A 25,698-nucleotide genomic window follows, 5' to 3' on the forward strand; every position below is an offset into this window, starting at 1 on the left:
CATATTACAATTTTTAATTGACTAGTGTTTAAACTCGAGTTAACGTACACATGAAATAGGAAAGAAGAAACACATATTTTTACTTTTTATGCGCAAAGTTTCAAAAGGTTCGTTTGACAATGGTGAATTTTTTTTTTTTACTTTCTTTTTTTTTTTGTATAAAGAAAGTTCATTTGACATTGTGAATAAAATTTTTATACTTGCATTGTAAATTGTGACACTGAATATCAATTAACAACACATAAAATTAATTGGTACGTAAAACACATTGCATAGACCTTTTGCATTCTTTTTAATAATAATTTTAAATGCACAGAGACCAGTTTTTTTAATTGAATTTTTAATATTGTATTATCTATTACTTTATATTTTTTGAAAATTAAACTGAATTTTAAGAGAGAAAAAAAAACAATGCAACATCAAGAATTGAGTCATATTTGTTCACAATTTTCACAATATCAAGAATTAATGATCACAAAACCACCATCACAATTTAAAACCTCACACGAGATACACAAGAGAAAAGAGGTTCCACTGACTGAATCATATCATGGAATGTCTCTTGTTCGAAGTTTTCAACTTCGCTCCACGTCCCTTTCACCCCATTAATAATTGTTTCAAGATCTCTATCTCTCTCTCATGCCCTACTTCCCTCACTTGGTGAATGAATTTCTTAAAAGTTAAAATAAAAAATGTTAACAAAATTCAATTAATTTGATTCACCTCAAGTGATTCAATAAATAAAAACAAAAGAAACAAAGAAAAGTGAATAAAATATATACAGATGCAGATGAGTGTGTGTGTGTATACACACACTTTGTTTCATATATGCATAAACCATTATGGAAGAAAAGTTGTTTTTCACTTTATAAATACCCATTTTTGGTTACTTTGGTTTCATTTTCTGATATCTCCTGCCTGATCTGCTAAGTGGACAAAAGTGAGAAAAATATATACACTATTCTTCTAAGGGCTGGAACCTGCTCTCCTGTCCTGAACATAACTTCTTCACTTTGTTTCCTCACCAGGTTAGTTGAGTAAAATACTGAAACATCATCTAAAATCCTTTCTCAATGGTTCACCTCTTTTTGGGGTAAATCAAACATTTTTTTCCCTTGAAACCAAGATTTTGCAATACACCTAGATTGCAAACTAGCTATTACAAGCAAATGAAACTTTTTGGAGATAAATATATATAAATAGCTCATGATTTTAATGTTGGATTAAGTTCTTGAGGGGTGAAGTGAAGAGGCTGTTCCAAGCTTTCATTTTCTTCTACTACTTTTCTTTTCAAATTCTTCCTAACCTGACAAAAATAGCTGAAAGATCAAAATTTACTTATGTGTCTTGTCAAGATATACTTTCTGTGTGTGTGTGTGTGATTATATGAGAATAATAAAATGATATAATCTTTTACTTGATTCAGCTTGATTAGTCTTTGAGGGGTGAAGAGGTTGTTCCAATCTTCCATTTTCTTCTACTTTTCTTTTCAGATGCTTCCTAACCTGACAAAGATAGCTGAAAGATCAAATTTACTTATGTGTTTTGTGAAGACATACTTTGTGTGTGTGGGTGTGTTTATATGAGGACAATAAAATGATATGTGATACTTTTACTTGATTCAGCTTGCAAAAACATGGCTTTTCCAAACCAATCCATGTCATCAGAGTCTCCCCAGAGAAAGATGGGAAGAGGGAAGATTGAGATCAAGAGGATTGAGAACACCACCAGTCGACAAGTTACCTTCTGCAAGCGCAGAAATGGCTTGCTCAAGAAGGCATATGAGTTATCTGTGCTTTGTGATGCAGAGGTTGCTCTAATTGTCTTTTCAAACCGTGGCCGCCTCTATGAATATGCTAATAACAGGTACCTGCTTGCTTTTCTTCAATCTCTTCAAAAATATTTTTCAAGCTTAATTTATGTGTTCTTCCCAATTTTCCTTTCATTCTTTTCCTATTTTTGTTTTTCAGTTTTTTCCATGTTAGAAATATTGTTTATGCTGCTTCTGATGGAGTTAAGCACAAAGAACCTAATCCCTTTTGTGATGCAGTTAGAATATAAATAGAGTTAATTTTTCCTCTTTTTATTTGTCTGTTTTCTATAATCACGGTTCACTAGTCTTTGTTTCTTCTATTTTGGCTTCTTTTTTTTTATCCTTTCTTCTATGAGCTTTTAAACTCATTCTTGTTCTCTTTTTTTCTGTTCATAACAATTATTTTCTTAGTTCTTGATTTGGTGGGCACATAGATCTGGTGTACGCGATAGATATAGAAGCACTATGGTTGTTAACTATAGTAGCACGAGGAAAGGATTTAGGGAAATTATGAAGGCCTGTGAGATCAGCCAATCCCTAAAACTCTCATAAACTTTCTGTTTCCTTTTTCCTCTTTCCCCTTCTATCACTCCCCTCCTTCTCTCTCTCTTTCTTTACTCATCTAAAACTAAAAAGCTAAAGCTTTCATCTTTTCCATTAGCCCAATTTCCTTAGTAACAAACCAGTTGATGATTAGACAAAAAAGAAAAAATCATAGTACAGTTTCAACAAATTGTCAATGACTCAATGAGTTAAACTGGAATAAGTAAAGGGGTAATTTTTTTTAAAAAAATGGTTTTTTTAACCCATTGCAACAAAATCTCGTACTGGGCTAAAAATAACCCTAGAAATTAGGGTTTTATTAGGGACTACTACATGAATTGAGCATAACTAATTAGCAAAGGGGGAAGAAAAAAGAAAGAAACGGTTTTTCTCATCTCAGCATGACCAGAAAATAATCAAAGTTAATCTCAATATTTTATTGCTCGTTGATTTTCCCCATTTTAGGAAATGGAGTTTGGTAACTATGGTTAGGGCTTTCAGGAAAATAAAGGGTGGCTCTAGACTAAGATTTTTATTTTATTTTTGTCTTGGTTGGAAGAATCTTTGAACACGTCACACGTGATTTTTCAGTTCTTGACTTTTGAAAAGAGTTTAACTAAGTCATACTTGGAAGATGGAATTCGCATCTCTTTAACTCTTGCATCTGAACCCTAAAAGTTGGATCTTCTACAACACCCCCTCCAATGGGAAACACTCTTCAGCATAGAGTAAAAAAATTCTTTTACATAGCTTGGAAAACAGCAAAAGACAATGAGAGTGATGAAACAATGAGGGTCCAAAACGCTGCATCATCATAATTTCACTTGTAGCTGTTGGAGCCTCTGCATTTGCTCAAGATCTTGAACTTTACATATTTGTGAAAGTTGTAAACTGAGAAAGAAAAAGAAGGGTTTTTTAAGCTGAATGAATACGAGAGAGAGAGGGTGAGTGAGTGATGTAAATGGGGTCAGATACAACGTACGATAATTTGAGAGAGCCAATGAGAGAGTTCTGAGCATTTTGGCTTCTTCTATGCAATAGAAAAGTGTACAACTGCTGCTCTTGCTTGCTGATAATATTGCAGTAGCTGAAATGAACGGCTGTGATGTACACACTTTCACACAGAAAAGACTAAAAAAATTAATAAATTAAAAATCATAGTATATGGTATCATATTGAGTAAATGTAACATAAAAATCTTGCACCAAATTTAGATGGTTAGAATCGAGGTGAGCAAGGAGGTGTGGTTGAGAGCATTATCCACTGTGAGATGCGAAGTGGCAGATAAAAAAATAGGTCTAGAAATGGTTGAACCAATCATATTGTGGGAACCTGTGCCACCGTGGCAGCAGCAGCCAATCAGTGGCTCGAGGATATTAAGGTATCAATTCATTGCAATAGTGAAAAGGTTTTTTTGTTTCATCACTAATTTTCGTTTTTTAAGATTTTATTTTTATCACATCCAATCAGACTTTGACTCCAGTCGAGGTTTCTTTCTGATATAATTAGATCATGTGATGTTTATTACTTTTGTGAAAAGTTGCGTTTGAGGTTCGGTTAACTGAACCAGTTGGATGATTTGACCTCAAATTAATCGAGCACAGTTGTTCCTTTTTTTTTCTTTTTATTTACGCACAAAGTAAAAAAAAAAGGGTCAAATTGAAAGGGTCGGATGAAGATGTACGTTCCAGAGACTGTAATGCCTTAGAGTTAGTGGTAAAATGATAATACTGATTTTAAAATTAGTTGTTTGTATTTATAGAATTTAAAGTTATTTACCAGTTGTGAATTTTTAGAATTTACTAACTACATTTTCATTACTAATTATTTACACTTTATTATTCTATGAAATCTAGAAGATGTAAATCCAATAAAGCTGACAGTTTCACGAAGAGAAAAAATAAATAAATAAAGGAATATAAATTCAAGAGATGTGATATATATATATATATATATATATATATATATATATATATATATATATATATACAATACTAATTCATACAAAAATTCAATGGTAAAGTTTAGTTTATATTATAAATTTTCATTAATAATATTATCCTAGTAATTTATACAGTCAAACCATAAATGTAGTTAATGTGACAATTTTCCTGATCTTTCTCTTCAACCATGCAAGGAAAATTTTCTGATTTCCAAATTACTTACCCTCAACATGGGTTAAGGATACAAGATAGAAAATCCGGGGCTAGTCATATCGAAAGCCCGTGCACTGTTTGGTTGAACTAGGATTCACAAAAACCTTTTTATAATCAATTAAGTTGCAGGGTAAGGGGTTAATAATCACAAGGAACCTAAAGCATAAAGCATTTAATATAACTATCCTAGTTAGGATGCAGATTACAAATTTTGTAAGACTAAGGCAGCCAACAAGTTACTAAGATTAATTATTTGTTATCATTCTGAACTTTTTTGTTTCTTCGCCTATCAATAATATTTTCCAAAAACTTTTGTTACTGGAGAAGGAGATTGAATGCTAGCTATACCGGAATATTTTGGTCGTCAATCATGTTCTTTGACTTTTGGGTTAGTTATACTCTTGTAACAGGACAACTTGTGTGAATGCATATAAGGTTTTTTTTTTTCGTAACAGGGATCTTACTCTTGCAGATTATTAGATTAAAAAAAAAGTTATTTTTTGTGCTTATATAATGTTCTTTCACAATGGTCCTTTATCACTTAGATACCATTGTCATATCACTTAGCACAATGAATATATAAATTGTAAGTGATCCTATTGTTTGTCATTATAGCGTCAAAGCTTCAATTGAGAGGTACAAGAAAGCAAGTTCAGATTCATCTAGTGGTGGACGATCTGCTTCTGAGGCTAATGCTCAGGTATTCATTATCATGTCCTTCTCTACGTTTTTTTCAAGAGAAACTTCATTTGAAACTAATTAAACAATGATAGATACATTAAATTAATATCTTCCAGAAAAGGAATTTGAATGTAATTGCAATGAATAAACTAACTTTTTTAACCATGATTTCAAATCTCAGTTTTATCAGCAAGAAGCAGCCAAACTGCGTGTGCAGATCAGCAATCTGCAGAATCACAATAGGCAAGTGGCATTAGTCGTTCACGTATTACTAACAGGAGAAGAAAATTTTCACTACAATAAAAAATAATAATTGAAAAATATTAAAAAAACATATGAAGAGGATCTCAAGTATTACTCCAATATTTGGTAAACATGTTTTGAATTGCAGGCAAATGATGGGTGAGGGTTTGAGCACCATGAATGGCAAGGATCTCAAAAACCTAGAGACTAAATTAGAAAAAGGAATCAGCAGAATTCGTTCCAAGAAGGTATTTCTAGTAACAAGAAGTTTCTTTCTATGATTTTGAAAGAATAAAATATGCAGATTTACTATATATATGTTGATCTAATTTTGTCCTTTCTTCCTTTGTTTTCATGTGCTACTTCCCAAACACCTACAATAGAATGAGATGCTATTTGCAGAAATTGAGCACATGAAGAAAAGGGTAATTAATGTTTTCCTTGTATTCATGTTTTAATTTTAAGTTCTTTTTTTTTTGCATTTCTAATCCCATTACAATTTAATCAAGTTTATTAGGTTTATCCCAATGGCCTCTAGTTAGGATTTCACAAATATCTGTATTAGGGCTCTACAATGTTCTTCATTCTGTTTGTTTGTCAGTTTCCTCTGGGTCAAATTTGGAGGTTAATTTCCAAAGATGGTAGTGAGGATAGATCATTGCTGCATGACTACTATTCATGATAGCTTGAGTAGCTCCTAGAGCCTAATTAAAGAGGAACCATCTTGAAAAGATGCCACTCAATAAGGCCTAAGATCCCCAGCGGAAGGAAACTAATTAGAAGATAAGATCTAGAAAGAAAATGAAAATTTTTAAGGATTGAATCTTGTGTATATATGTGAATTATAGCCGCAAATATTGTCACGAATAAATAAAACTGAATTAGATCATATAATTATTAATCTGTGAGCGTGGAATTTTATATTTACACTTTATAATATTATAGATATATTTAGTTCAATATATTATATACTATTTCTATGCAAAAAATTTCCAACATTTTTAATTAGTTTTTCAAGAAATAAAATTGCAATAAATTTTATTAAACTCTCTAAATAAAAAAAACAATTTCACAATAAAAATATCAAATTTAAAGCAAATATGTGAGACACTGATATCTAACCATATCACAATATTGTAGACGGTGTAAAGTTGGACAAATTGTATATATATTTCCCTAACCTGATGAAACTTTGGCTTAGACTATATGTTCATCCTTATCCCAAAATAAATCTATATATAGGTGCCTATTAGTTTTAATTTATTTATTTTTGTGTGTGTGAGGGGATGTACAAAATTTCTTCTACAACGGCTTTCAAAGTATACATAGTAACTAATATGTAGATTGCACAGGAGATATACTTGCACAATGACAACCAGCTTCTTAGAGCAAAGGTTTGTCACTCTATATCATCAATCTTCACTCTTTTATTTTTTTTATGTGTGACGTTTGCATTGTAGTTTCATTATATCAATATTTTTTGTGTTTTTTTGAGTGTGTAGATAGGAGAAGGTGAGAGGAGTCACCATAATGTTAACGGGTTGTCTGGAAGCACAAGCTATGAATCGATGCAATCTCAGTTTGACTCTCGCGGCTTCTTCCAAGTGACTGGATTACAACCTAATAATAATAATCAGTATGCCGGGCAAGACATGTCCCTTCAATTTGTGTAAGCTTCTCCCTTGCTTGCTAAGCTTCGCATTCATTCTATAACTTGATGTGTATTTGGTTTTAATTCCTTAATGATTAAATCACTAGTCACTACATATTAACAAATCTCATAGAGCCAATGGTTTTATGGATAGATATTAACTTGCCCCTATATATAATATGGTGAAAAGGGGAAAAAAATATTTCACACACATGCACAAGCACAACCAAGGGGTCTAGATGAGTACTTGAGTAATATGCCTAAGTTATTGAAAACTATCAAGTATTTGAGTTTTACTTTTATATATATATATATATATATATATATATATAAAGCATAAAAAAGAATCATTCTAACAAATTAACGAGTCTTTCAAGATACAAAAACGGACATGCTTGTGGATATAGTTGTTCTTCATACAAAAGAGTCAACTACATTTATGATTTCAGAAAATCCCAAATCCCCAATAGTCATAACATGTCAGTTAAAAAGGTAATAATAGGAGAATTGAACCATTAGTAAAGATGATTCGTGAAAGAAATTAGGATTAATATAAATGAAAGAAGAAAAGCATATATGTGGCAAATGAATTTCTTTAGTTGGGTTTAAATAATTGTTTTCTCAACATAAATTGAATTTTAGTTGCAATAATAGCTTGAATTAGCAGATATATACACGTCCCATGACTTGATTTCCCAAAACAAAGAGATGAGATAATGGGGAGTGAATGAGTAAACAAGTCCTAATATAAAATACAAAATATATACAGAACGGAACTAATTTGCATTGCAAAAGTAATGTTTTAACATTGAAGTTATTTGTTAGTTGACAGGCATATTTGTGTGTACCATGGAGACTTGACTCATTGTATATTTGAAATTAATGAGCAAACATAAATCTAATTGTTGTTCTTTTATCTTGTACTCTTGTGCAGTTGAAGAGTTTAAGCTTGAGAAGGAGAAAGACTTAGATTTCCTATTGTTTGTATTTGACATCTAGTGTGATATATAGGAATATGCTAAAGCCTAGGAAATATGCAGAACTCAATGGAGGGAATTCATTTAAGTATTCCCCTCAGTACTATGTTATGGACTATTTAGTATGTATACAGATACTCTGAGTACAGAGATTGCACCATGGCATATTTTGTCAACTTCTGTTTACTTTCCATATTACTCCTGTAAGATAGGCTTCTATATATGTCTATTTCATATTTCAGTTACTATGAATTCAAGGTCTTACTCATACATGCAACTGTTCTTGAGTATGATTATTTATTTATTTTTTGAGGGGGAGCCATTGTTATTGGTACTAAGTATCCACCATGTTCTTGAGTATGATTAATTTAAATGTCTACACTCACTGCCCTGGGCTACTTTCCAGGATTGTTAAGGAAATGCAAGTGCATCTTCATCTTACTGAAATTGCAATCTTCGTTGCTTCAACATCTACATACTCAGCTCTATGTGGAAGCTTGAAAGGAGTGTTGTGATCTACAACCATAATAGTTTTTCCTGTTAGTGACAATTGTTCCAAGGGCAAAAGCATTAACAAAGTGAGAAAATAAAACTGGAAAAAAGCACTTAAGTATCTATAATATCAGTATAATATGTACTATAGTATTATGTGTATCTGAATGTTAATTAATCAAGTTTGTTAGATTAAAAGTTGAGAGAAACAATTAAAGAATTTAGACCTATTGTTATATTGGGGGTGAGAGATCGGGATCTTTGAACTTTTTAAAATATATAAAAACAATGACACGAATTGATCAAAAGGGTGGTACTGATGCAAGATGAGAAAGGTGGAATGTTACCTAGACAAGATAAAAGCTCAAAATAGACAAGCAGGGTAAGAACAATGATTAAACTCGGTGAGAAGTGTCATGAAAATAAGCGACTTGAGAAAGGTTACTGTGACTGTGAGTGAGACCATCCTACTCAGCTTCACTGCCTGACAAGTCACTTTCTTGACACAGTAGTAAGCACTTCTCTAACAACTTGTTTGATCGTTAGAGCTGCACAGAAGTGTTCTAAGCTTCATGTGGTTATATTCAAAGCTTATAAATAGGATTACAATTAACTAAAACACCAATTATAAACTATTTTCTGCTACTCTGCTCAAACAAATTGAGTATCTTGAAAATTATTGAGTAACTTGTGTATTTGAAATTAATGAGCAAACATAAATCTAATTGTTGTTTATTTCAGGTATAATTAGGTTTCAAGTATTGGGTGTAGCGAATACACCTCGTTCTTATAGGTCTACAACCTTTATTTTTATATTATTAATCTTGGTGGTAATTAGTTATAACCATAAATTTAAAAAACTAACAACTAACATTTACCTGCTAATAAAAAAAAAACATGAATCCAAAAGAAATGAAACAGAATTAATGCCTATGGATGAATATCACTATATATACAATAACAACAAAAGTTATGAAAGATATTAGATAGTTTTCACTTTACCTTCAAGCAAGTTCACCACTTACCCTCAAGCAAGTTCTGAAATCCCTGCATGCATGTGGCCACCAACCAAAGTTAATATTTAAGGAACAATATCTCTATTTACCTTTCAATTTTTTAAAATGATATGATCATATAATTACATTAACATAATAGTACAAATTGAAGACATGCACGTGTATCCTTTTGGTCATAGTTTCAATTATACAAATTCAAGTTAGACAATCTTTTGTGGAAAGTACAAAGATACATTACATATGCATGTTACAAGCTTTCCGCGAGGAAATGACAAATACGTTAAAACCATTTTAGATGAATAGGTGTTTGAATATACAGGTCCAATAAATTATACAAAATCCATACTGGTTGGTATATTATAATACGTACATACATCAATTGAATCTTTAGTACTACTATAATAATTTTTTCTATAAAAAAGAAGAGAAAAAAAAAATGTTACCTGGTAAGTTTGGGGTACTTTGAGCTGAGGCCATATCCTGTGAGACCACAGCACTGTTAATGAAGAAAAATATGACATCAGGTAATTCTTTATTGAAACGATCAACAACTGATTTAAGCTTTTCATTAAAAAAGAGTGATGCTCCATTGTGCTCGTCAACCCATATTGACCCAGCTTTCCCATGAATAGAGACTTGTTGTGGACTATGCAGCCTATAAGCCCCACGCCTATCAAAGCAAACTTCCTTGCCCCAAGTTCATCCAAATCCTGCACATAGGAAACAACAAACTATTCGGCGCATCATATTATAAATGTTACACTAAAACTTGTTTCTGATAAAAAGGACCGAATGGAATATTAAATTGTTACGGAAATTTCTTCTAGAATTTGAAGTAAAATAATACCTTTAAATTCCTTGAATATTCTTAGTATAGTGTTCAGGAGAATAAGTTCGACTTGATGGGTAATGCTTCGGCAAGAAGTAGTTGTTTAAGTAATCAATCATTGCTGCCTTTATTCGCATAATATAAGCCCTTGTTTAGGTGTTGCTGTGCTTGGTCATGTTCTCCAAGTTTCTTAGTAATTTTTGAAACTATGACTGTGATTTTGCAACTGTGCTCCCAACCAGATATCCTCACCCTGCAATTAAAAATTAAGTGAAATTAGGTTTTGGCTCAATTAATTAGCATGAGAGGATAAATTAAGTAGTCACAATGGTCCATATTTCAATACATCCATGCTTTATATCGTGTATATACAAGAGATATAAGATTAATTGAATAATTATAAAAGATTAAAAATTAATAAATTAATAATTAATATTTTTTAATAAAAAAATTACTACACCTATATAGCTAATATCAATAGCTGATTTTCTAATCAAATATTGAAATTACTTTACCTTTAAAGTGAGTTGTTCAATCTAGAAATATCAGATTCAAGTAAATGAACATGTAACTAGATTTAATGCATGAAACAAATGATACATCACACCAATCACAAAGGCAAATATCTAAAAACCAAATTATAGGTAAGATGTATATATATAATTAGAGATAGTAAGAGTTTGACATATATACCAAATGTGACCCGGTCTCTTTGCGAATCCCCGCTGAACCGGATGCATAATTCACGCCTTTTGAGTATGTCTGAACCATTGGTATTTGCAAAGGGTGGGATAAAATCTTCGAATCCCAAAAGCTCAGCTGCATGCAATAACAATATTTTATATTCAATAAAAACGAAATTTTAATTAACTGAAAATTCACACATCAAAATAACTAAATTAAGCAGTTATATATAATTCAACATAGAATAATATTCCTTACAGTCATAGTTTTTCTTTACAAATTTTTCAGAGACTACTCAAGGTAAAGTTTGAATTTAATAGATATCAAAAATTGAATTTAATAAATTACATGCATGAGTTGTTTAATTAATTTTAAAAAAAATGAGCCAATGAATCTAGTGACAGAAAAGAAAATCCCTCAACACCCCAGAGAAGAAAGAGTAGTTGTTTAATTAATTTAGATACAACCACACTTAGCAGTTTGTGATACAAAATTGCATACATATAGGGCGGCAGCCCAATTGTGACTGTGGAAGGTCGTAATGCTAAAAGCCACATAACATGCCACCTTAATTCTCAGCCAACACTCGGCCGTTTCTTACACTAGAAATAGAAATGTCATATTTTTTCTTTAGTACAAGAAACATATAATCATATAATAAGTGTTATCAATTTTTTTAAATTAAAAAATGTAAATATATTTTACATAAAAATTAGTTAGGATACTGATAAAAAAAATTAGTCAGAATTATTAATAAATAGTTATCTACCTAATAAAATTTCATTGAGTATCAGTATAATTATAAACTAGTAGTAACTATGTTATTGAACCATTAATGGAGGTTTTAGACACGGACATTGAGTCGTCTGTAAATAGTCGTTTTATAGTGGATTTTTTCGATTATTTTCTGTAATACAGCTTGTATATAAATCTGTCAAGTTAGTTACAACTTACCAGTAGCTTTTTCACATACTGTTATTGTGTAATATATAAATATTGTAACTCTTCACAGTATTCTAATCTAACACTTGGCATTGGAATATGATTTGGGAGCTTCCGTGGTAAATGTTCAAGGAAATTCGGCATCAATCAAGCCACCTATGAGCATCCTCTCCAACGGCTAGGAATTTGAACTTCGAAGGAAACACCAAATCAGACTTCAAAACGTCCAACAAATTCCAAGGATATCTCTTAAACACCTCTTGACAATTCAAGACTCGGATGCTAAAGTTTTTTTTTTTTTCTCTTCAATTTTTTTTATCATATTATAGATACAAAATATTCTATCTATTTTATTAATAGTTATTTTTTATTGAAAAACTTAAATCTGAAATATCTTATTACTTAACGAATTCAAATTTAGTTTCACGTCTAAAATGATGCTAACTACTCCTTTTTCTTTTAACACAATCTTTAATTATTAGTCTTATTCATTATTTTAGGGGTAAAAATCGGATGGGTGAAATTACAATTTATAATGTCAAACATTATTCTACTTTATAGATTTAAAACTCAAGGTTAGTCACCAATTCCTCATTTAATTCTATAATTTGTTGATATCTTTTCAAATCATCAAAACAATAGTTTTAACATGTCGTCGTAAAAATATAAATAAAAATAAAAAAGAACTCAAAGTGAAAAGAGAATACACACAATTCACAAAACCACAACCCAACCTGTTTGCAAGATATGTCGTGTTGCGATTAATATTCATTCCAAATCAACGTAGCTAATCGTGGTATATACTATAGATTAGTCCCACTACAAATCAGATGAATACTGCTGCCACGAAACAAAGCATTGCAATATGACTCTTTTATTTTAGGGCACACTATAAATACGGAATGGCAATTGTACGTTGGTTGAAAAACTGCTAATTCAAATTACGCTTTACTCTTCAAAGTGCACTAAATCACTAATCCAAATTCAAACTCTGATTGCATATTTGCATATATAATTTCTCCATATTCACCAAAAAAAACTATATATGTAATTTTTCCAGTAAAATAATGAAATAATTCACTCAAAAATTTAATGCTCTTAAATTCGTTATAAATATTCTTTGTAATTTTAATTTCCTTATTTATACACACACTTATCAATTATCATAAATTACATCTTTTTTTAAAAAATATTCTTCTTTTTCTTGATGTCATGAATTCCATTTTTTTTAATTAAAGTGAACCTATAAATTTCTATTCATTTAGTTTATATTTTTTAATTTTACATTCATTTAACTATAGAGCCGTAAAATATATAAAACCCATGCCAAATTGATTTCAAAATTGATTTTATCACCAGATGTGTATTTTGTCATCAATTATTTTGTATTTATTTATTTTTCCAGAAATGTTAAAGCGAACAGTTTGTTGCGAACGTTCTCTTAATTAATCATTTTGGAATAAACATTCACAAGGAGAATCGATCAGCCAACGGCATACTACTATTATTCACTATAATTAAATAAGCAATCTTCCAAAACTTTTCCACAAATTACATGTGTACTAGTGAAACCATGAACATTTAGCATATTTGAATATGTAAGAAAAAGAGAGAAAACTTAATTAAGACTCTTATGCCTTAAAAGATGTAACACATTCCAAGAACATTAAATGTGGTTGTGGCATACTAGCTTAATAGCCACTACCCTCTAGACCATGTTCATTGTTCAGAGATCAGATCTGAGCTAAGCGTTGGATATCAACAGGGTAAGCATCTGATGCAGATTGAGCACTGTAAGCTCTCTGAGCCACAACAACATTGCCAGCTTCAGTAGGATGAAAAGCATCCCAAAACAAGTACTCTCTCCTGTTTTGGCATGGTGTTTGCATTGGAAGACATGTAATTTGACCATTGTTCCTTCCTACCCCACAGCACCCAGCATTTGTAACACTGAAACCTGAACATTGATTCATGTCAACAGAACTTTATGAGTTAATATTATTTGATGCTAAAAAAAGTGATAAAAATCACGACTACGAGTATAAAATAAAATGCATTGGTTAGAAAATAGTTACCATAGGCTGAAGGGTTGCTTATAATATCTTGAAAGATGCCATACGAGTTAATGTAGATGACTTTTGCATCAGGCAGCTGGTTGTTGAATTGGTCAGTGAGACCTTTCAGTTTGTTGTTGAATATTTGGTTTGCAGTGTTAATTATTTCCACACATGTTTTACCATCTGGGCTGTTTTGGGCCAATTCATTTGGGCTGCAACCTATTTGGCCAATTCCAAACAGCACCATTTTCCTTGCTCCATAATTGTACAAAGTCTGAATGACAAACTCAAACAGTCAATATTTCAATTTTTGGAGCTACTAGCTTTTCAATTTTCAATTTCATTCCTGACTTTATAATTGAAAAATTAAATGGCTATTTTGAACAATGCATGTTAGTATATTATAAGAGAAAAAATGAAGATGGTGAATATGAAGTGGTAAAGGACAGATAGCTAGAGACTAACTTTTAGTTGTTCAGTATATGCTTGAATAAGAACATCAGCATACTCATCTGTTGAGTACTGCCTGCTGCTGGAATAGAATTGAGGCATGAAGTAGTTGTTGAGGTAATCATTGCTACCCAACCCAATTGAGTATATGCACTTGCTCAAGTAATTTGCAGCTGAGTCCTCATTTCCCAGTAAATTTACCACTTGAGACACTGTGTTTTGGTAATTTTGCACTTGTCCCCTAAAACTAATGCGCCCTCCCTACAAAACATATATATGAACAACTTTAGAACATAAACAGTACCAAATAGTTAACAAATGAAGATTTAAAACAGTGATGTTGCATGAAGCAAAATTAAACTATAAAGGGGTACCAGTTGCTGCCCAGTTTCCTCTCTAATTCCAGCAGCAGCAGAAGCATAATTGACTCCTTTGAGGATAGCATCGCCACTAGCATCAGCATATGGAGGTATGTAATCATCGAATCCCAAAAGTTCAGCTGTTAAATTTCAACAGAAATTAAAGTTAAAACAAGAGTGAAACCTTTCTATATAATTATAATTACAGGAATCAATTTTTATATGCTAGATCTACTTTTCTCCTGTTTTTTTTTTCGTTTTTTTTTACCAAATCAGTACTTCTGGTGAGTAACGTTCTGGCAGTAAATCTTTCCTGTTTCTTTCTTTATCTGTAATTCTACAATTCTACCTCTTTGTCAATGAAATGAACTACACAACACTATGGTCTTAAATTGCACATTGAATCCGCGCAAACAGATCCATGTGAATGGAATTTAAGGGTCAGTCACAAACCTTTATTAGGGGTAACTAACTCAAGAGTAGTGACAACTCTAGTGTCAAAAGTGTTATTTTCTTCACTGACATCTGCATGTTACTCCTTTTTTAAAATTTTAATTTCACCGGTAAAAATACTAATGCATCTTAATTACACCCTTTCCTTCTAGGTGGTGGATATTTATTGTCTGGTTTTAGCATAATACAGCTTGTCATCCAATAGAACATTATGCATGCATATATTAACAAGCTTTTAATTAGTTGCAGTTAATTGATAGGTTCAAAAATAGGGAAGAAAAACAACAGATCTTAATTAGGACCATTTCGATGAAATTGACTCATTACAACTATGACTTTAACAATGATGATTATAAAAGGTGCATGCATGTTATGTTGCATGTGAATCTAGTTTAAGACCATGCAATAATGCAAACAAGTATACATTTCAACTAAAATGCTACCATGAAATGTTTATAAGCCAATTAAGAAAATGCAAGCTCACCAATTGCATCAACAGTGGTTTTTCCATTGGAAAACCTTCCAGAAGGTCCACCAGGGAAGTCAATCCCATAAGGCAAGTAATCAGCCCTAGCCAAAGATTGGAGCTGGTTGTTGTTCCCATTATCAACCAAAGAATCACCAAAAATGAAGTAGCATGGAACTTGTGGCGCACCTTGAACACCACCCCACAAGCCAAGAGAAACAACAACAACTATGAGTGCCAACATGCTTATTGTGAGATCCAAAGCTGCCATTGGAGCAAGAAACGGTGTGGCTTGTTAGGGAGGGAGTGAATAATCTAGGTAGCTATGGAAGATAGGGGCATGTGTGTGTGATTGAATGTGGAGGGTGTGACATGAGTACAAGTATATATATAGTAGAGAGATAAGGCTCTATAGTGTAGCTTTTACGGTTGGGAGTGTTGGTTAGGTGCATTAAATGGACGCGGATGTAATATGTGTGAGATTGAATGAAATGGCTCAATTACCAATTCCACCGTACTACCCCTACCTCATTGATGAAATCTGTTCAGTGATGTGATCCAACTTTAATGTTGAGTTGTATCTTGCAAGGACGGGAATTTGAACTAATAACGACTTGTTAATTTTAAACACTTACGCATGGTATGACACTTTTATGTTTTTGTTTTGAGTTTAGATTAGGAATGTTTAATTTTCATGTTTCATTAGTATCAAAAATTTTAAAATTATTTTCAGGCATTTAACAATTCTGGGAATTTTTTTCAATTAATTAAGTTTCATACTGAAATTTTTCAATGAGAAAGAGGGTGGAAATTCAAGATTTCTGTAAAACAGAAAAGTTTTTTTTTTTTCATAAATATGTCTTTCATTTCTGAAAATATTTTATACATAGTACTAAATATACTTATAAGTCGTTATAACATTTTCTTAGAAAAAAATGATTTTTTAGAAATACTAAAATTTTCAAGAAATGTGATTTTCAAGGATGAAAAAAATTATGTACATCAAACACCACCAACTAATATGCAGCTAAAAACCCTATGTCTGACACACGGGAAAGAATATAGGAATTGAATAGAGAAAAAATGGTTTAATTTTTTTAATTATTAATTAAAGTATATAAAAAGTATTATAATAATTTAAAATATTTTCAAAATAAATTAATATTATAAAATTATTTTAATAAATAATTATTTGTAATTAAAATATTAATGTTTATTTACATATTTAAATTTATTAATTTCATTAAAATTAAAAGCTATTACATTAAAAAAACTAGTATTTTTTTTTAGCATAAACCACGAATACGCATGTCAGTTTAGTTAAGGAACACGAGAGCAGCAAGTGAATTATACGCTGGCTGGACCAAATAATAGATTAATAAAGTGAGATGTTGGTATTTGATTTTGACAAAATAGATGTATGTGTTAACAATGTCTACTTGGCTGTCTTGCACATCATCGTAGTCATCTCGTATGGTCATGCCAATGGAAATTATTCTCAAGTCTCTGGTTAACGAGAGAGTAATTAAAAGGTAGAAAAATGCTAGAAATATTTTATTTATTATATTATACGTGCAAAATATTTATTAATTTTATCAACGATTATTTTTTGTAAAAAAAAATTAAATTATCACTTTCAGTAAAATCTTCTTTCTCATTAATTCATATTTTTTTTCATCTACCACACTTAAATTCAAGAAATTGCTTAAAAATTTTAAACTCACTTCTATTCAAACTATCATAACATTGGTTATGAATGCATGCACTTTTTAATTCTGTTGAATAGATTGATTATTATTGATAAAAATTTATTGAAATTTATGAATGTTATTTTTCATTTAATAAAATCTACTTATAATATTTTAAGTTTCTAATAAATTTTGATATATAATAAACAAATATTAAAAAATGTTAAAGAGTATAGTGCTACCTCCACTTTAAAGGTGTGGAATGAGAGTGAGACAAGAGAAAGAACATGTAGTTGTTTGATGGATTCATCTTCATGTGCATGTTTGCAGTTTCTTTTAATATTTTTATCGCGCAAATGAGAATTATCTTAGTTTTGTTGTTGCATCTCTGACTTTTGTTTTTTTAACTCATGCCAATGTTTTTCTATTTTGGTAATAAAAAAATAAGTCTTTCTCGTTGTAAATATTTCCTCCCATTTAAGATAAGTGTCGTTCCAATAAATTTTTTTAATTATTTATCATTTTACACATAAAAATGTTTATTATTATGTTTCAACTTTGTCATTCTCCCTTTAAACTAATATATGCCCAACAAAAGATATAATTTGAGTTTATGCAAAGATATGGATACGTTGTAAAATGATTAGATCATCTCAAAAGCTCACATATAAACTTTTTAACTTGATAACCGAAAAAGGAATTATAAATAGAAATATCCCAAATATCAATCATTAGATGCAAGTGCATCCTTCATGCAGTTCTTTTATGGAATGTAAGGATACGTTTCCTGCATTATTATATCGATAATATTAACCGTGGAGATATCTACATGAAAGTAAATGTCAATTAATTGTTGTGAATAAAAGAAAAATCGACCGCCTATTATTACCTCAAACACTAGAGAAATTGAAGGACGTATTTCACCCCAGCTTTAACTAGCAATAACTAAAATTAAATAAAGTTTAGGGCTTTATGCCAGAACATAAGAATATTGGTTTTAAGAAATATGTTTTATAACATAATTTATTTCCATATTATAAATTTGAACTTTTAATTTCAAAGAAAAGTGTTTTGTATTATTGAGCACATGAATCAACTAATATAATTACTTCAATTTGATTAATGATAAAAAATAAAATCAGAGTTACCCACCAGATTAACTGCAATGGACTATATATATAGCATTAGCATGCATGCAGCTAGGAACAGCATCTACAAATTAACGACTATCAATCCGGTCTTTTCAATCGATGAACTGGTTACTGACTATGACCCAGCGGCACACATGATCAGAATAACCATGTCTTTTTCTCCGGACCTACCTCTTTTGGTTTCATTCATTGGAATGGTAATTTGGAAGCTGGAATTAATGATCAAATTATAAATATGCCACTTTATTTGTCTCCTTTCTTGTCCCTCTACACATAAATTAATGAAACGGAACGAAACAGAACCAATTGATATTTAAGCATCTTAAATGATTATAAAATCACTTAATTTTTTTATATATTTAAGACTCTCAATATTCAAAAATTGTCTTATGACTCAACTAATTTAAACATTCATTAAGGTTAGAATAAAACCTTTTTTGGGTGAATTAGATAGAATAAAACAAATGACTGATCAAATCTTTTCAGTCGCTAATATGGTCATCTAATTATAAAAACAAGCAAAATATTAGAGATGACTTGCTATTATTTAGCATTCGATAACACTTAAGTAAACCTTTTTTATTCAATAGTTTGATCCATGCTATGATATCACCCATGAAAATTGTTAAGTTTCTTCTATCTAGCAATTAACACCTTAATACTATTGTGTCCTCCTGGATCCTTACAACATTATTAGTGTTCGAGACTACTAGGAGGTTGTGTATCCTCCCGATCAAATCACAACCCAATCTCCATATATTTGATCTTTCTTTGACCAAGATTTGAACCGATTCTAATACAATTGATCCAATCATATAATTAGACATACGGGGTTAAGGAAAATATTTCTATTCATCAGCTTGGACTCATGAATATCCACGTGGCATGCACAAACACAATGGCATACCAAAATTATTGGAATACGGGAATATTCTGATATATCAATAATGTCCTGACAAGTGAATATTGAGAAAATAAACACAACAAATGAGCATAAATAACTTCTCTTTAACTTAAGAAGACAAGTTAAGTATTATATTTTACTTGAGTGTTTTGGATTAAATCGTCTCTATTATAAGAAAACCATTAAATATGACACACCTTAAAGTTAATTAACGGTAAGATTCAAATGGAAAAATGATTTATGATGAATACCTGAACACTCAATTACATGAAAGAGCATAATAAGGGACATAATGCAAGGGGACCGAAATTGAAAATAAGCTTAAAAACTTTTTAAAAATCTATAATTTTTGTGAACAATGGTGAAAGTGAATTTTGAACTAATAATCCCATTTCCTACCATTAGATCGATAAACTCTGGCTTACTAAATGGACACTTTCACCCCCAAACTTTAGGACGACAAGTATCATAAATGTTAGTGGGTTGAAGAATTTAATGAGTTTGTCAAAGTCATACTGAGTAACGTGCTTTGTTTTAGTACTCCACTATTATGCATTTATAGCAAAAAGTCCACACTCCACTCTCTTCAATTCATGGATGCTTATCCAACATTGCAAGTTGTCGTTGACGTTTGCCTAGGGCTAGAGGTTAGCTTAGCTTTTTTGGATGGCTCTGGCATTCAAACCAAATCTGCAACCCGTGATCCATAGTAATGATCAATATTCGTTCCTACAATTTAGTTTTGAGGTAAAATTTGGTCTGCAAAAATTTATTTCACAGTTAGTATTTTTTCGAATCTAACTCTTTTCATATTGTTTCTCTTCTCCTTTTTCATTTTCCATTTCCCCTTCGTTTTGCTAGATCTAAAAAGATATGTAATTATAGGGATCGTAAACTTATTTAATTAATGGTTGGTACCAAAAATTTTCAAATTTAAATATGTTTAAAAATATAGATTGAATTAAATTTTATTAAAATAAATTTGTACTAGTACCTACCAATTAGTTAAGAGTAAATTATAAAGTACGAGTAATATAATTTTATATGAATAGGGATCGTTGACTAATTTAATTAAATGATTGGTACCGAAACTTTTCAAAATTGAAATAAATTAAATTAAGCTTTTTTACTGCAAATTAAAATTTATTTAAGATAAGTTTGTACCAAACAAGGTTTAAGTTAAGAGTAAATTATAAAGTAGTATAATTTTATATGAATAATTTATCTCAATACTTTCAATTTCATTTTAAAATATGTGAAACTGCATTCAATAACGATCTTTTTTTTTAAGTACACTAATTAACGAACTTGCAATAGTATGTCTTACCTAATGTCTAAGCACAGGGATAGAAATGTATTTTATCAGAATTAAATTTTCCCCTATTTGAGAATTTTTCTACATTTGATCACCTTCACTTAAAAGTTTTTAATTTTTTTTCTGAAAGAAGAGCCCCAGATGTGAATCTTGATGTTGATCGAATCATGAGTAGTCATGACAACGAATAGCACTCATTAACATGTGATTAAAGGCTGACTCAGTTGTTTCATAAATAATCCATCATGCCTTTATGTGTTTCCCTTTGTTGCAAATCACTATATAAGATTATTCAAATCATGGTCTCCCCATTTTTTTTAGATGTAAACCAGACATGTTAAATGATATTTTAATGATCAAGGAGGAGTATTACCTATTTTGTAAATTTATATTCAAAATTTTAGTTAATATTTACATTATATATTAAGTTACACAATTTGAACTATCCTCAGTAACAGAGTGGAGTAAGACAAAATCATATATATATCGTGTACGTTCAAACCCTTACTAATTTCTTTCCAATGAAATAAATGCAAGTATTTTTTATACCAATACACTTTTTGTATTTATATTGTCTGCCATCCTATTATCCAAAATTTTATTATACAAAAATAAATAGTACCATTATTCGACTCTTCTTTTTCTTTCATTTTTAAATAAAGAATTTTTCCTTTAAAAAAACTAAAGAAAATTAAAATAATATTTATTTATGTCTAAAAAAATAAAGAAAAAAAACACATTTTTCTTGATTTTAAATATAAGAAAATTCAAACTAGTTTTATTTTATTTGATGATATTATTTTTAAAATATTTTTTATTTAATAGAAAAGTTAGTTTGAATGACTTTTTATCGTTGATATTCAAATTTTAATTAGTGTTTTATATTTGATATTAAAGAGAGTATAGTAGTACTAATATTTGAATATGATAATAAGAAGTGTCTTGCTAATAAGCAATAGCTATGTATATGAATGTTTTTGCATATATTTGATGGGTATGAAGCATGAACCACCACATGGGCATAATTATGAGGCACATTGCCCAGGGGAAATGTGCTGTAACGTTTTCTTCAGCAATGCTAGGCTGTTATACGCGCGTAGTCCAACACAAACTGTTAGAGCCTAATGGGCAATGGCTTACGTTACGAGTTGAGGTCCTAAATTTAATGTTCGGATTAATGTCTTTTGACTTTTGTTTCCTTTGGAAGATTTGAACTACGCGTTCAATCATGGAAAGTCGCATACTGGTGGCAATAGACTTATTTTATTCATAGCCTTCTACTTTTCTTTATGAACAGTATTTTTCTTAATGGCAAAAGTTACAATAACACTGTCAAAACTTTCACCTAGAATTCGGCCGTAATATTGAGCCAATGAGTTTCAAGATCAATAAGTTAGGTTGCTAGTTGACTTTAGAAAAAGAACAAAAAAAAAAAAGAGTAGTACTCCCTCCAAATTTATAAATAAAATTTCACCTAAATTTTGCATTAATATATATTAATATTTCAGTTTGGAAGTGGATGCTTTTACCTTACTTTCTTTGTTATGTCATTGCAACTTGTATGGAAGTGGATGCTTTTGTATTGGTAACTTATTCACCATGTAGTTTGATACAACATTTTTACACCCTTTGTTTATTACTCCATGGAGTATAATATATGGGTCAACTTATAATTTTAAGATAAGCTGGGTTAAATTCTGATTTATAAAAGATAATGGTTATTTTTACAGGCAAAAATTTAGACTACAATATTAAAATAAAGAAATGTGTACCAAGAAAAAAACATATATAACTAAGTACAGGCTACAATACTTAAGTGTTAAATAGTAATTTTATGGCCTGAATCTTTTAGGGGGTGATCACTTATGAATATTTGTCCATCCAGTTTTCATTTTTGGAATTGTGGAATTGTTGTAGACAAAGCACTGAAACAGGATGCCTTCATTAAAGTAAATTCTATAAAACTATATGGTATTGTTCATTAAGGTACGCATTGTTGTCATTCTTTAGAATGCCTCTCTTTAAAATAAATTTATTGATGATGTGGATTACAATTTCAGGGACAATTAATGGATATGGTGTGTTTATCAGTTTCTCAATTCCAAACTAAGTCTAAGAATTTTGTAATGCTTCTGAGTTTTTTTAAGAAACATATTGTTTACAATATGGCAAGCAAATTGCGTTATATCAAGCAAATTGTCCAAAAATCATTAACTAAGGTTAAAGAATTGATGATTGTAATTGCAAGGATAAATTTGATTCAAATTAATTAAAGAGCAAAAACTAAATTAAAGTTAAAATTAAAAAAACTCGTGTGTGATTTTTAAGAAACACTAATTAACATGATTGTAAAAAAAAAAAAAACTTAACCTGCAATAAACGAGATTTTCAACAATTATGATAAAAACATGCAGGAGTTGGATTTCATGATACTTTTCCTTACTGGTATTAAAAATAATTAATATAATTCGATTTCATCAACTATTAATGTCACTAAAACCCCAAGTCCTTAGTGGTTAGAGGCTAAATCTCACTATTAACCCCTAATTCCTTAGTGAGCTTAATAGTGAGATTTGCATAAATTAAGCATGTTGTCTAACAAATGACCAAGAGTTCATTCACCATCCCTAGTGCAAAACCATTAGCTTCTTCACTTTAAATCTAGGTTTTTAGAGACATTTTCCAATTAATGAATAAAATCCCCCACATGGTTGATAAATCCACAATAAGAATAGAAAGCAAAAAAGTGAAATAAAGGATTGAGAAACTGAATATATATACATACATACAAATATATATATATATATATATATATATATATATATATATATATATATATTAAAATATCAAAAGAAATACAATGAATTCAATAACATTATGTTCAAACCCAAACACGGGGAATTTCTAGCTACTCAGAGACACACGAAGAACTAAAAATGATAGAAGCATGCAAATCTTGAAGAAAAAGACACGGATGAGATCCTATAACTCATTTCTAGCGTTCACTCGATCAAACAAACAATGATCATTGCAAGATGTTCCTAGCTCTTTGAATACTTCACTATACTTAAAGATAGGATTCTCAAAAAGTAAACATGTAGTTTTATCACATTTGTTGAAAAAATGTAGAAGGAATGTAACCTTAAGATAGGATTCAGTTTGAAAATGACACTCATTTTCATTGATCCCGCTTAAATTCATTGTTATCAACTTGGATGATATGTTTGCATTCCATTTGAGAGAGTTGGGAATCTTCTGAATCCAACCTCCAATCTTGTAAGACCAAAGTTGTGAAGGTCTCTCTCCACTATGGCAGCAAGAGCAACAGAACGCACTTCACCTTGGTGGAATAGAAGAAGAGAAGTTTGTGATTTTGGATCTCTATAACTTGAACAAAATGATAAAAAAAGTGACAAGGTTATTACTTCAAATTTACATGAAAAATTTGTCCATATTTTTTTTATCAGCAAATAAATACTTATATTAAATAAAGGACAGGTATAAGGCATACACTTCTAATAATTACAAAATCAACTGCAACTCAGTCTAAAGATTTCTATATATGATCAACCAGTGAACATTAAAACTGCTATACCCACAGGTTCCACTATATTTACAGAATGAATGCAAATATGTTGAGTTAACAAATCTAAATCTAATAAAGATAAATTTTACATGGCTATTTGATTTTTTGACAATGATAGTGATAGTAGTATATATCATCCTCATCCTTCTGGTGAAATATATCAGGTTAACGAGAAATTTTTTCCTCCATCCCTCCATTTCAAACCTAATTGGATAAGACTAAAAAATATTATTTTGGGATTTCAAATTAACCTCTAGGTGTTAAATGTGGAGACATCTATTCCTTGATTAAGTATAATTGAGTTTCAGGCAATGTGAAATTCTCTTGTTCCCATTCTCCTTGAAGGACCAGAGCCAACGGAAGCGATTAAAATCCTTGCCAACCAATTCCATCAACACTTGGGAACAAATGATGACTTTTCCAAATTCATGGATAAGTATTTCCCTGTCACCAATATATCTCCTAAATTACATAATGATGGCATGTCTTTTCTTGTGCAGGTTGAGATGGAATCTTCATATAAAGCATAGGAGTAAGTTTTTGGATCTAATAAAGAAATGCTTTCAGCATTTGTTTCTAAACTATAATACAATCATTCTAAAATGGCCTCTTGTGCAAATGCACACTTCTTACGGGCAAGTTAGAACCACTAACGATCAACGAGTTAAAAACTACTTGTTAAGAGCAGTTAGTTTGTTAAGAAGTTAGTTACACATGATTCATTAGTCTAATTAATAATTAGCTCTATTATAAAGCATCTATACAATTTCATTGTATTTTTTTTTATCAAATCAATCTTTGATCATTCAATCAATTTATACAATGTTCTTATGTATGATTACTCCTCTACTATATTTCAAGCTTGATGTGTACGATGACACATAGTTGTGTTTTTTTTTTTTTTTCAAACCATTTCGTCTCTCTCTATTTTTAGTCGTCTGAACAAAATTTAACCTTCACAATAATCATTGATATGATTCATCATGCTCTAACATTAATAGATGACTGTTCATATTTTAAAAAATTAATTTTGTATTATTTTAAATTTTGTATTTTTTAAGAATTGCTCATATTTAAATAATTTTTTATGTATTTTACATCTCATCTATTATTGTTATTATTAAAAATATAGAGAAAACTAATAAAGTAATATATAATGTAATATTAATTTAGAAATTTAAAATTTAGTTTTTAAAATAATTATTTACTTTTAAAAGTTATTTAATATAATAAATTTAAAAT

At 30.3% G+C, this 25,698-nt stretch overlaps 2 protein-coding genes across 4 annotated transcripts; one reads left to right on the plus strand and one right to left on the minus strand.

The window, feature by feature from the left end:
- Positions 1 to 881: 881 nt before the first annotated feature.
- Positions 882 to 8,334, plus strand: LOC114424293 (floral homeotic protein AGAMOUS-like). 3 transcript variants are annotated; one of them, XM_028391135.1, is made up of 9 exons: positions 882 to 1,028; positions 1,626 to 1,866; positions 5,128 to 5,212; positions 5,375 to 5,436; positions 5,585 to 5,684; positions 5,820 to 5,861; positions 6,789 to 6,830; positions 6,939 to 7,105; positions 8,022 to 8,334. In XM_028391135.1, exons 2-9 carry the CDS (start codon positions 1,637 to 1,639, stop codon positions 8,023 to 8,025), a joined length of 732 nt encoding a protein of 243 aa, XP_028246936.1. In that variant the 5' UTR covers positions 882 to 1,028; positions 1,626 to 1,636; the 3' UTR covers positions 8,026 to 8,334. The 3 variants fall into 3 exon arrangements, with proteins under 3 accessions (XP_028246936.1, XP_028246934.1, XP_028246935.1); XM_028391133.1 differs by lacking the exon at positions 882 to 1,028 and adding an exon at positions 1,219 to 1,453 and having other exon boundaries at positions 6,780 to 6,830; XM_028391134.1 differs by lacking the exon at positions 882 to 1,028 and adding an exon at positions 1,220 to 1,453.
- Positions 8,335 to 13,506: 5,172 nt separating this feature from the next.
- On the minus strand, positions 13,507 to 16,182 carry LOC114422976 (GDSL esterase/lipase At5g45670-like). The gene is made up of 5 exons (XM_028389556.1): positions 15,831 to 16,182; positions 14,909 to 15,033; positions 14,550 to 14,795; positions 14,103 to 14,358; positions 13,507 to 13,984 (listed from the first exon to the last, which is right to left on the minus strand). The coding sequence occupies exons 1-5, from the start codon at positions 16,081 to 16,083 to the stop codon at positions 13,761 to 13,763; spliced, it is 1,104 nt and encodes a 367-aa protein (XP_028245357.1). The 5' UTR covers positions 16,084 to 16,182; the 3' UTR covers positions 13,507 to 13,760.
- Between the last annotated feature and the right edge of the window lie 9,516 nt (positions 16,183 to 25,698).

The sequence above is a fragment of the Glycine soja genome, chromosome 8 (genome assembly GCF_004193775.1).
Source record: "Glycine soja cultivar W05 chromosome 8, ASM419377v2, whole genome shotgun sequence".
Lineage (NCBI taxonomy): Eukaryota > Viridiplantae > Streptophyta > Magnoliopsida > Fabales > Fabaceae > Glycine > Glycine soja.

Excerpts from the sequence above, each read along its gene's own strand:
- LOC114422976 (XM_028389556.1), bottom strand. The coding sequence starts at position 16,083 with ATGGCAGCTTTGGATCTCACAATAAGCATGTTGGCACTCATAGTTGTT. Across the intron at positions 15,034-15,830 it reads AACCACTGTTGATGCAATTG|CTGAACTTTTGGGATTCGAT; the intron begins GTGAGCTTGCAT and ends GAAATTTAACAG. Across the intron at positions 13,985-14,102 it reads AAGCAACCCTTCAGCCTATG|GTTTCAGTGTTACAAATGCT; the intron begins GTAACTATTTTC and ends ATCAATGTTCAG.
- LOC114424293 (XM_028391133.1), top strand. The coding sequence starts at position 1,637 with ATGGCTTTTCCAAACCAATCCATGTCATCAGAGTCTCCCCAGAGAAAG. Across the intron at positions 5,685-5,819 it reads GCAGAATTCGTTCCAAGAAG|AATGAGATGCTATTTGCAGA; the intron begins GTATTTCTAGTA and ends CACCTACAATAG. Across the intron at positions 6,831-6,938 it reads ACCAGCTTCTTAGAGCAAAG|ATAGGAGAAGGTGAGAGGAG; the intron begins GTTTGTCACTCT and ends TTGAGTGTGTAG.